Source organism: Erithacus rubecula (assembly GCF_903797595.1).
Source record: "Erithacus rubecula genome assembly, chromosome: 1".
Taxonomy (NCBI): domain Eukaryota; kingdom Metazoa; phylum Chordata; class Aves; order Passeriformes; family Muscicapidae; genus Erithacus; species Erithacus rubecula.
The window spans coordinates 101,265,971-101,279,262 of record NC_136658.1 but is presented as its reverse complement, the minus strand read 5'-3'; the positions used below and the strand labels follow the sequence as shown (position 1 = coordinate 101,279,262).

At 34.7% G+C, this 13,292-nt stretch overlaps 1 protein-coding gene across 1 annotated transcript in view; it reads right to left on the bottom strand.

Moving 5' to 3' along the window:
* Positions 1-13,292, bottom strand: part of IL1RAPL1 (interleukin 1 receptor accessory protein like 1) — a 661,715-nt gene that overhangs the window by 242,164 nt on the left and 406,259 nt on the right. Inside the window, exon 5 of the mRNA XM_079311813.1 lies at positions 12,807-12,960. Coding sequence (XP_079167939.1) covers positions 12,807-12,960 — 154 coding nt within the window. The remainder of the gene's footprint in view (positions 1-12,806; positions 12,961-13,292) is intronic.

Below are 13,292 nucleotides of genomic sequence, written 5' to 3'. Positions count from 1 at the left end.
TGGTACAGATTCCCACAGTAGGGAAAATCATAGCTGCATTTACACTGGACTTCCTATAGAAAAAAATAGATCACTGTCTTCTCTACATGTATTTTTCCCCATCTCTACTGGTGGAAGCCTCTTACTTCTTGTATATTTGCATATTCATTTTCTCCTGTACATCACAAATCTTTAAGGGGATGTTGCAGTCTTCCCAGGCTCCCATTGCACAGTAGAAAGAAATATATGTTTGTGTTAAACCAATGCTCTATCAGCAGCTATTCTACTGCCTTGGTTTGAATTCACAGCTACTCTTCTCCTGCACCCAGCAAAACTGTCACCTTATTTAGGAAAAAGAGTTGGTGTATTACTATAGGTATAAAAAGTCTGCCTCTTATCTCATAGAATAACTTCCTAAAAATATAGCACGATTTTAAAATTGTCTTTCTCTTGTTAAAATTGTATTTTCCTTCCAGGGCAGAAAATTCCATATAGTTCTTCAATGATGTGTTACTGAAAATTTGGTAAAGGTCAAATACAGCTAAGCATTTTTAAAACTGTTTTTTTGTTTTGTTTTGTTTTGTTTTCTCCGCACAAAACAAACAAACAAACAAGCAGAAAAGCAACCTTTGTGTTCCTCTCCTCTCCTCTCCTCTCCTCTCCTCTCCTCTCCTCTCCTCTCCTCTCCTCTCCTCTCCTCTCCTCTCCTCTCCTCTCCTCTCCTCTCCTCTCCTCTCCTCTCCTCTCCTCTCCTCTCCTCTCCTCTCCTCTCCTCTCCTCTCCTCTCCTCTCCTCTCCTCCTCCTCTCCTCTCCTCTCCTCTCCTCTCCTCTCCTCTCCTCTCCTCTCCTCTCCTCTCCTCTCCTCTCCTCTCCTCTCCTCTCCTCTCCTCTCCTCTCCTCTCCTCTCCTCTCCTCTCTCCTCTCCTCTCCTCTCCTCTCCTCTCCTCTCCTCTCCTCTCCTCTCCTCTCCTCTCCTCTCCTCTCCTCTCTCCTCTCGCAAAGATTTTGGACAATGAAAAGATATTTCTTTCTGCCGACTGGCAGTCAACAAACTCGAATGGGTGTGGGTATGTGTTTAATTAAAAGACTTGACTATTTATAATTAAAATTACAAGAGGCAAAACTGATTTTAATAGTAATGTGACTTTTGCTTTCATTAGAATAGGTAAAAAAAATCACCAAATATCTCTTAGCTGTAGGTGAGTACACTTTTCCCCTTCTTTCAAATTTTTAACATAACAATCCACCAATCCAGTGCAAATTATTTCTATCTTTTCTCAAAATCCTTTCCAGACCACAGGTTTAGCACTGGTTTAACTTCTCTTTTAATGGCTGAAATTGCAGAAACCAATTTTTTTTTCCATCCTAACTTGCTGACAGTGCTGAAAGGCTTCTGAAAAATAAATATCCTTTTTCCATGCATGTTGAAGATAAAATCCACATCCTGAAAAATTAACAGTAGTTCAGCTAATTTAACTAGATGTTACCAGTTGCCATAAACAAACAAGAATTAAGACCACCTCCACCTTATTTTTTTGAACCAGAATTGCATTTCTTACTGTACTCATTTTATTTACTCTTCCATAATATACCTGGCAGGAACTATAAGAACCTTCCACACATATTGTTACTCATTCTTCAACAATTAACTTATTATATATACCTCTCCTTTCTGCCCACAAAATCCTTTTAAAGTACCAAAAGTAAATTTGTCATTTTTCTGTTGACTCTGTATAGAATTTTAATCAAGTTAATGCAAGTTTTCTGCCCTTTAACACTGTGAAGCACTTCATTTAATCAGGGAGCCAAATCAGCTCTCGTGTTTTCTTAGAGGAGTGAGTTTGCCGTACATTCAAAAATAGAAAGAAAACTTTCAAGTCATGAAAGTCTTATAATTTGGCTTATAAGCTCCACTCCCCCTCCCCCTCCACAATTTATCTTGTTTGGATTTGTTTTCTTTTTTGATAAAGTAGCATTTTTAAGAACTGCTGCTTTCAAATGACAGATCATAAAAAAAACAACATTGGCAGTTATCATGTGTCTTAAGGAGATATTAAGTAAAAACAAGACCCTGAATTTGTATTGATAATATTTTATTCCAATTTATATATACTATAGTCTAAAGTAAGACACCTTCACTGCTTCATGCTTTCTGCCCACCCCTTAACAGGCACTTTCTACCTGCATGTCTTTCTGAGTGGAGTTTATAAATCCTTGTTCTCTCAGCTTTATGTGCATATCAAAACTGCCATGACAGATCACAAAGATGTTTTTGAACCACATAGACAAGAAGACACCTAGAGCAGAACAGTACAGACATTAGCTTTTGAAAATATGAGTTGTAATCTGCCAACTACCATTTATAATATATTAGAATAAGACATTACAGAATACATGCAAAAGCATTTTGAAATGTCCTTGACTTTTCAAAAGCCAGTCTAGATCTTTCAAGAATTTTTTTTTCAGTCTTTAGAGCTTCTCTTAGTAAGAGAAATAGCTCCATAGGACTATTTCCTATTAAGTGTACAGCTTTTTTATTTGTGGACAAGAAAGGAAAAGGGAAAAAATAAATGCTTTTCCTGTTGTGATCACATAATCTCCACTAAATGTCATATTGTCCACATTTAGCAAAAGTCTTTTCTTTCTAAATTTCTGTTCCTGCCCCCCCCCCCAATTTATTCTAATAAACTGTTCAAATGAAAGCAAAAATTCTAGACAGTGCTAGCTGTATAAAAATGACAAACAGTTCACCTACTCTTAATTTTTTTCATTTTTCCTGGTGGTGTCAGAGTAGCACCTCAGAAAACTGAATTTACTTATAAAAATCAAGATATTAAATGAAAAAAATAAAAAAGCATATGCAACCCACACAAAAGAATGAGCTTATTTCTATTTAAATGAGCTTATCACAATGCAATTTTTGCCCTTTGCCTAGTTATTTATGAGTGACTTTTTGAATTCTCAACACTAGCTCAAAAATTCCGAAAAACTAATGGAATTGTTTTGAAGGAGCAAAACACCAGAAAATTCAAAACAGGATGTCAGCAATGCTCTGCCACTGTGTGGAGGGTGGCTGCTGGGCAGGTGGGCAGGTGCTCACTTTGGCACACAGGAGCAGAGGTCCCTGCTGCCCCTGCCTCAGGGGATTCTTTGTGCTGCCTTTCTTCCCAGACTTGGCTCGTTCACTGCCTCCACCTGGGCTTTGCCCAGGGTGGGATGGGCAGATGGGTGGTTTGCTGGAGGGCAGGAACAACCAGAGCAGTGTTTGTGGGGGGGCAGTGTGGCCCCTCAAAGGTGCTGAATGTCCTTGATGTGACTCCAAGACCCGAAATGCGTTGCTGGTTCGTGCGTTCATGGGGCAGACTGGGCAAAGAGGTTTTGAGAGAGAATGGCTTGGGCCACTGAAATCACAAACTGAGAGGCAATTACCAACTCCAAAATACAAAGATAGGAACCTTTCAGTGAAAATGCAGAGTCAGAGGGGGTGAAATGGCAGGACAGGGCCAGCATGGGATGCCATAAGGCAGCTGGTGCTTGGGCTCTGGTGCCAGGCTCAAAGCTGAAGATGTTCACTGCAAGTTGCACTTCTCACTTGGATGTGTGTGGAAGAGACAAGTTTTCCTGGCAGAGCTATATGACAAGAAAACAAAAATCACCTCTCTCCTCAGTTCTTTACCCACCTCGGCATTAAAGACTACTGATAGCAACATTAAAAATGTCTTGTTGGAAGATATACTAAACAGAAATAGGAGCTTAAAATAAATTTACCATCTCTACACTGAAGCATCGTAACCCACCTGCCTTCTAATAAAACATTTATTCTGTTTACTGCAGCTCTCAAACCAAAACCTTTGTTCTCAAAGAGGTCTCATTTTTCTTCATATTTAGTTTGTGTTGAACAGAGAATAGTGAAGTATAAAAGGAAAACTTCCAGTTGTCTTGTAGTCACAATCATCACTTTCAAAGAAAGCACAGGTTGAAAAAGGGAAACTCAGTGTTACATGCGAAGCACAGTTTATTCTAACTGCCAAAATTAATCAAAATAGCTATATTTTAATAAAAAACTCTATACTTATTTTGTACCCTGCAGCTAGCTTAAAGAAATGCATGCTGTGATTCCATCCTAAGAAAACTTAAATACCATGAAAAATAATAACAGTAATGTTGCTTTAGATATATAGAGGTAAAACCAATATATTTTATTAGACCAACTGGTATATTAAGCCCCTGAGACTTAAAGACAGCCTTGTACAACCAAAAGCTTGCATTTTTTCCCACAGCTGTACATCTTGTTCAAAAAACAAATAATATTTCTACTACAAATTTGTACTTGTCTGCTTTGAAAAGCTGACATGAATTTTTGTTCTTGCTTTATAACAAGAAAATACTATGTAGAGCCAACTTGCCGTTTCTAAAAGTTATAGCCATAACAACTGTGAAACCTTAAAGTAGGATTCTTGTGGTGTAGATGCCTATATTATAAATCTACATTAGAGTTTGCCAGTGTAAGCCCTTGGACAATGAAGAGATGGGAGTGGAATTCTGTAAAACTCAGCTCATTTGATGTTCAGCACATTGGCATAAAGAGGATATCAGTCACACCATGGAATTGCCATGAAGAGCAGCCAGCTCATATGCCATGGGTGTAAATATTAAACCTAGGTGAGACGAGTCTTACCTCTAGGAAAAAAAACAAAACAAAACACCCCAACAGGGCATGTACGCACAATAAATAAACCTTCCACAAGTTGAGCTGTGGGAATAGTGGCTCCACAAAGGGCTTTTTAAGGGCTGGAATGTTTTTTGACATATTGGGTGCCTGGAGAAATACAATTTTCTTGTTGAACATTGGAAGAATGCAGTGAGGTGAAACAATGGTTTAGAAAGGGAGAAAACTCACAGGCATCTTTCTACTCTAGTTCTTCCATCTTCACTTTGTTTAACGAGCGTGGAGGAAATTCACTGATTTGTATCACTCCTCAGTCATGTTTCTATGAAGTTATATCTAATACTTTTAAATTAATCCCATTCTGGATGTGAATATAATGCTCCAAAGCAAAAATAAAAATTGCATTAAAGAAATGGAAAAATGTCAGTGCTGGTTCCAATTTCTTTTTAATATTCAACCACTTATTGTGTGTTATCACATTCACACAGGAAAAAAAAAAAAAGCCGGTGAAATTGTTTTCCTATATTAAACTCTAACATAGATAAGTAAAGCATCAGAAGTTAAATTATTATACAATTTTAATTTAGCAATTTCGATTCCCTTTAACATATCTTTAATTTTTAAACTTTTCAGATAAAGTACCCTAGAGTGCAGAGTTATTTGTTTTGACTCCTGAGCTGTAGCTCTGTATTATTTCCAATAATTCAGCAGGTGCTTTTATCAAAATGTATTCCAGTAAGGACTGAAACAAACTCTTTACCAAAGAGAGTGAGTTGGGAGGAACTATAGTTTGAGACAGATTCAGAATTAAAATCTGTACTTTAGAGTCATGTAGAAATAGATGGCCAGGTTCTCCCTTATCATTATGATTTTAAAAAAATTAAAAATATTTCATCTCTTTTTCATCTTGTTCATCCTATTTTGGAGGGTCACTATGCAGCTACCTTGCATTTTGCCTGTTGCTAAAACATGAAGAAAGAATATTTTAATTGCTCTCAGGGAATTATTTAATTCATTTACTGAAAGAAATCACATGACAGAATAACCAATAAAACATCAAGAAGATTTGCAGAGCTAGAATTTTCAAAAACTGATTTCAGTTTTTAAAACTAACATCAGTTCTGATCTTTCATAACCAGAAAGTCAAAAGATAAAATATTGACTCTTTAAGTCAATGGACAAATGGACATCGATCTCAGAGAAACTAAGGTTTCAGTCTTGATTTACACTTGTAATAGAATTTCAAGTAAAAATTGTTTCTTAAATTTGATATGCATTATTTTTCTGTTGTTTACATACTATGATATTTTGGGTGGTTAATTAATACTATGAGACAACAGTATGAAAAAAAGCCTTTTTTTTTTTTCTTGGGGGGCATTGAAGGGAAAACGACAATATTTCTGAGGAGGTCATTATTCTAAAAGAAGTTGCTCTTTTAATATAGTGGAACATATATTAGATACCTTCTAAATGATTTTGAGGCTATTATTCACATGTCCCCATGTGATATTGCTGCAGTAAAAATGAGGTGTCTTTGCTTTTCTTCTGTAAACAAAAATTTTCTGCTTATAAAAAAAATTGCAATGATTCAGGCACATGTATTGTCTGGAATTTCTCTCTGAACATATCTATTACCAATATAATTTTGCTTACTAGCTCTGAGTTTAGAATCTGCCAAAGCCATTTGAAAGACACTGAAAGCATTGGAAAAATTGTCTCCATTTTATAGCTAAATATTCAGTCAGTCTAATTGTGCATAGACTGTTTTTAAGAATGTGTATAGATTGTTTTTAGGACAGGAGCAACACAAGGTCTTTATTCTATTGTACTGGTACATTTTATACTCTGGTTATTAAAGTACCATCCTGGAAGACTCCACTGTACATATAAGTTATCTGAAGCAGTATAAAAAAAGCTTTGGAAATGACAAATGCTCAGTTAGGACAGTATTGGTGGATTTAACATACTCTAGGGGAACGTAAAAGTAAAATGAAGTAAAATGAAGTCTTCTGATTCCGCAGCAATAACGCGAAACATTAGCATTCAGTGTAATTTATCTACTTTTTAAAAGGTTGTTTAACAAGCATCTTGGGTGCCTTAACAACAGATTTATTTAATTTTGTGAGATGCTATTGAACTACAAGTTTATGTGTCTTTTACATCTTTAGTAGTCACTAGCACTTTTCTGTGATAAACTTTTGCCTGCAAATTCTTTCTCTCTGTAGAATGTAGCTCATCTTAACAACCTCACTACGCTAAACTGAAGCAATCATCTTGGTAACAACATCCACTCACATTGTTTTTATTTCAATATTCTCATATGACTCATGAAGAAGGGGAAATTGACTCATACAAACAAACTTCTATTTTGGAAATGTCATTTCCCTATTTTTTTTCCTTCGCCTAATGTAGAAAACCAAATTTCTTTGAACTTATTACTTTACCTTAGTCTTTAAACTTACAAAGCTAAAATCGAAAAAAACCCCAACAATTTCAGGAAAAAAAATCAAGTTTAAAAAGAAATAAGCAAAATTGTTCTAAATTTAACAACAGTAAGCACAGTAATTCATTACACTTCTTGCATAATATCAAATTTATTAATTCAAGTGGAATTCTTCATTTTGATTATGGACTAAGATTTCTTCTACTTCTTACCAATTATTGAATCCTCCCCCAGACTTTTACTCTCACTGTATTGTCCACAGGGAGTACAGGACTACAGCAGAAGTCATGGCTACATTATCAACAAGTGGCCACAACCTGGAGGACTTTTGGTAAATAACAGAAAAAGAGCAGTGTCCTTTACATGAAATAGGGCATTGTCCAGAATGATGAAAATATAAACACATCACCCAAAAGGAACAAGTTATTCATCAGGCTTTATTTTAGGGAGAGAAAATTTTCCTTCTAAAGCCCAGTGTGTCTGTTCTATTAAATAAGTTTTGACCACCCTGCTTTGCCAACTTTGAATCACTATCTAGAGGATCTTCTCTCTGCCCTAACTACAGTAGGAATAATCTCTAATAATTAAGACTGGTCTTTGTAAGCACCCAACACAGTATATGACAAAGGAAGAAATGTCAAAAGGTCACCAGCAGCGAGGTTGAAAATTAATCTGGAATTTTTTCTCCCTTTAACTTTTGCATATCTTCTTTGGCTAAATTGCTGAAGCTGGTTTTCTAATTCATCATTTCAATTTATAACATAGAGTACATGACATCATCTGCACTTCCTTTGAAGTAAAATACAGAATACATTGCTCACTGCTGCCTTCATTTAAGTCTGCTTTTTAATAACCCTCTAAACCCATTTACAATAAATGTGTTAAATGAACATTTATAGAGAATATATTATCAAGCATCAACAAAATATTTTAATTATTATTGCTCAAATACGCACAGAAAATTAATTTAGACCCTTGTTTTTAGGCATATTAAAATGATTGCACTGTAAAAGAAAATCACTTATTTCTAATTTCTAAAAAAAATCATCCCATTCTTCAGCCATAAATTTGCTAAACCTACAGGATTTTATGCATTTTAAAATGCCAGGTTAGTATTTTGAACATGCTGTTTTCATAATGAGTCCATTGTTTGCTTAATATTTTATTAATCTTTGCACAGAATAATGGTAAATAGAAGTTCTATCTGAGTATGTTCTGGAATTGAATTAAATTAATGGCGAACAAAGGAATGAACGTCAGCTCTGATAATTATTAGGATCATCTGAATCAAGGAGTCACTGGGTACTTTAAATATGGTTCATACCTGTCATTAACTTTAGGAACCAAGTAAAGTCTATGATAAAGCTCTAAATGCTTGGAAAACAACTCTCTTTGTTCTTTAATAATTTTCTCACATAGAACCTGCTAAAAATAAAGAGGAACATACTTATGGCAGCACTTCTCTGCATTCTGATGTACTGAATGAGAAAGAGGAGCACACCTGGAAGAAATTGAAGACAAATTTTTTGGGGGGGAAAAGATGGTAAAGATTTTGTCTTATACAGCTAAAATACAGTCCACTTAAAGCAGGCTAGAACTTTCAAAGTGTGTGTGTGTATGTGTGTCCCTTTCAGGTTACTGTTTGCTTTTAATTTACAATATATGGTGAATAGCTGTATATAAAAGATCAACATTTTTGAGCTGTAAGTCTAGGTATATAATTTAATCATAATTATTTATTAATATTATTTATTTTTACAGTGATCTTACCAGCTCTAAAAATACATACATACATGTAGTCATTTAAGATTTCCCATTATGCTATTGAAGACTTAATCTATCAGAAAGGAAATGAGACAAAGCTTATTCAACACAACCCAAACTGTAAGCAGCACTGAGAGTTGACTACAGCATAAGTGCATGATAAAAATTGCTCTTTTTTTTTTTTTTTTTTTTTTTTTTTCTTAAAAATACCCAAAAGATGAAAAAAAAGTCGTGGGTTGGAGATGGAGAAGAGTAAACTGTCACTTTCAAGTTTATTGCAGAAATTTGTTAAACTCACCCTGTTAAAAATTACCCTGTGTATTTATTATTCCTATAGCTTGATTGCAAACATGCTGGAATCAGTAAATCTAAGATTGTTCTCATTCCAGCAGGAGTCGTTTCCAAGGGAACTTCTCAGGGTCTAATCATTGAATAAAGAAAACAAAAGGTGTCTGTGAGGAAAGGCTGCAGGACTAAGAACCTACTGATTCCATCCACAAGGTATAAGCCTTTCTTATTTTTGACAGAATTAAAAAAGTATTTTAATATTAAAAAAAACTAAACCAGAATGAGTAATGTTCCAACTGTAAGGGTATGTTTGCTTTATGAGGTTCATGATGGAGAACTACATGTTATTGCAGTGGGGATAGGGATATTCTCTCTCAGAAACAGGCTGGACTTCATCTGACCTATAAAGAAAATGTTTACAAATGCCTTGGTAGTAAAAGTAAAAAAGAATATTATTAAACCTTTTATTTAAATAAAATAAATATCTGAAGCAAAGTATTTTCGACCCATATTGTTCACCATGACTAACTTAAAACTAATAGGAATTTTTAATAGGATTCTTTCCCAATACTAAACACATTCTTAATTAATTATGCCAGAGACAGCAGGTATGCCTTAATTAAAATTCCCCATATAAAAGAAAACCTGCTAATCTGAAGTATTAAAGTCTGCAAATGACTTTGTACATTGCAGGACATTTTAGAATGTGTAATTTCAGGACATTTTAGAATGTGTAATTGCATAACCACAAACCAAAAAGCCTACCAATTATGCTTTTTATGTGAGTATTTTGATTAGTTACAAGCTAAAATAATCAGCATATCATTTTTGTTTTGAAAAACAGGGAATTTCTAGGTCCCACCTCAGAACAATAAAGTAATTGATTCAAATAATTTAGACAATAATATCTTTCAGTGTGAGATACAGATCTTAAAAAAAAAATTAAGTTTCCATTAAGATCAAAGAAAGAAACAACTCCCCCCCCCCAAAAAAAAACCAAACCAAACCAAACCAAACAAATAAAAAAAAAAAAGTGAGCCATGTTCATACTGAAATGGTGTACTGGAAAGGTGTACCTCAGGAGGCATTGAGTCCTTATAATTTAAGCTAAGAACAGGCAATTTTTTTTTTTTTCTCATTTTTAAAAAGAAAGGAAATTCCTTTTTCCATGGTTTAGGAGTTTTCAGCTGCTATACTTAGATGAGATGGATACTACCTATTAAATGAGTTTGGTCTTTTTCAAAATGTGTGAATTCCCTTCTTATTTTTCAACTGTAATGATATATCAGTATCAGAGCCATTCCATGTTTCTCTGAGGCACTCAGATGTTCAAGGTGTAAAACACAGGAGTTATAATAACAAGAATACACAACAGCAATATTAAAAAAAACGTTTATAATTACACCCATAGTTAATAGTCTGTAAGAGCAGCAGCTTTCCCTAAAGGAGACAGAAATTCTGACAAAATGCATTTTGTGGGAAAAAGAAGGGAATCCCTCAGTGGTGACGGGCCACAGCTGCCCAGAGGGGGAGGTTGTGAGGAACAGGTGCAACAAAAATTAATAAATCTACTGTGAGTGAATCTATCTTCTTATTCTATTTATTCACATAATAGTATAAAGATAATATGAAGACCCACAGTACTGTTAAAGGAGTTTACTAATTTGGAGGTTGTCCTTAAATCTGCTGGGGTTTGCAGAGGTGGAAATTGAATAGTTCCCTCCCCATGAATTCATTCATTTTTAACACATCAAAATCAGCCAAGTTTCTTTCTGTCTCTGTCTAGTTAAACATTAAATACTGAACTCCTACCTACACTACAAGTGATGAATTACATTTTTCTTAAACTATTCCTACAAATAGTAACATGAATCTGGTTCCAATGCTTTTTTCTTTTCTGTCATTCTGAGCCTGTTGAAATACTGCTGTGCAGCACTGACCAAAGGGACAGAAGGGATCACTTAAAGATGCACTAAATGTATACTTTGAAATCCAGATATCAAATTTTGCAAAAGATAATTCACATTATTCTTGGTATAAATCACACACTTGAATCTTTCTCTGCTTCCTTTATATCAGAGTCAATCAAACAGAGTGTGTTTGTTGTGGGGTTAATCACTCGACAGTAATTGCCTATTTGTACTAACCAAATAAATCAATGCTATACAATAACAAAGAGATCCTGGTTATTGAGTTTAAATAAATATGATTGATTCCTTGAATCTCCCAAAACAACATAAACAATATAATTTCCAACAGCAGAAAACTGCCTTCCCTAATTGATTATAATTTCTGTTAATGTGGGGGGAAAATGTGATATAGTGAAAGAGAAAGCAAACCTTTCACCATTAAAGGAAACTGTTGCAATTCAACCTAATGCTTAACTTAAGTCTGTCACTAGTTGCTGCTGTACATCAGATTTATATATAAGATACAAAAAAAGGATCAAGAACAACCCACAAAATCATTCTGAAATATTTGTTTCTTGATTTACTAGATATTTGGAAGGTCCAAGAACTTATACATGCAAGACTCTTTGTCACCCATATGGATCTAATTCACCTCTGTTTTGACAGGAAAATTCTGCCTTCTTTTAGGAAATATACCATGAAACTATACAGTATTACAGAGATCATGACATATTCCTGCTTACCAGTGTAATCCTACAATTGTAAAAGCTCATTTTTTTGCCTTACATGTACGTTCAGCTGTACGTTTCACATAATTGTAAAATGGAGGCTAAGAGGTCTGGCTAGGCATGGAAAATTAAATGGACCATGCTTCATGTTATACTGCTGCTGTCCATGTTACAATTAGAGTATATATTTTGTTTTCATTGATAATGGATTTTAAATATTGATATGGCAGCTTTAAAAGCAACTTATGTTAAATGCATCTTATGCAATTGCTGTTTGCTGAATTATAGAGTTTATTCATATTACATAATTACAGTGTGGAACTTGACACTTCAAAGCATTTTTGAAGCCAAGACTAAATGGATTAAAAAATAAACAGACTAATGTAAAATAGATTAATTGGTAACCATAGTTCATGACAACTCAGATCAGGAAGTTCCTGGACGGTAAATTAGAGAAAGTGGGGAGAGAATAACAGAGGAAAATGCTCCTGTCCCACATTATGAACCTGTCACAGACTTGCAATGGCCTCACTGGGACAGAGCTGCTGCTCTTGGTTTGTGGCTGCAGCTGTTCTGATGTCCAAAGGCTTGTATTGTGGAGTTATTGCTACAGCTTTTTCTATGTCCCAAGTAATTTAATCACATGACAGTGTATGATAGACATCATGACTTTTTGTTTTCTGCAAGAGGTCATGCTTTCTGAATTTACCTGTTCCTTGACCACACTTTCCACTCAAAAAATTAAAAAAAAAAAAAAAAGAAAACAAACAAACAAACAAAAAAAAAACCCACAAAAAACATGCCCACAATCTTAAAAAACTGTTCAAAACTCAGACTTGTCAAGGAATCACAGATACCACTGTGAAGTATTAAGACAGTTTTAATGCATCAATCATTCATACCATCCGTACCCAGGCACACACCAATGTGCTCAAATTTTATGGCTCAAAACCACACAGCTGGAATCAAAATATTCAGTGGGGTTTTTTTCTAAATATAAGAGATAGAAAGAGCCTGTAATTACCTGTAACTGTCAACTCCGTGGTTCTTCTGACAACAAAGAATCCATATTTTAGCTCACAAGTGTAATTTCCAATGTCATCCTCTCTAACTTCCCGAATGACAAGAGTGTCCTTTTTAAACACAATACTTGATCTCCACGTCTTTGACTTGCATTCCTGTTTAAAGAGAATAGAAAACTTCAGGGATTTTGCTCTTACACTTAAAATGGAACACTGTGGAAAATGCTGCCCAAAGTCAAGGTGGCTAAGCAAGAGCCCATGTTAGTTATATATATATATATAAACTAAATATATAAAAATTCAGTCTATAGAGATGTTGGTTAAAACTAATTTTATCACCTGATTTGATATTTATGCCTCTGGCTAGAAAAGGGAGTTGATTCCTTTGGTTATTTTTTTCTGACATTAGTTTTCTCAGTGGTTTGTATTTAATTTATTTATTTAGCGTTACAATTATGTCTTTAATCTATGACTTTTATATTACCACC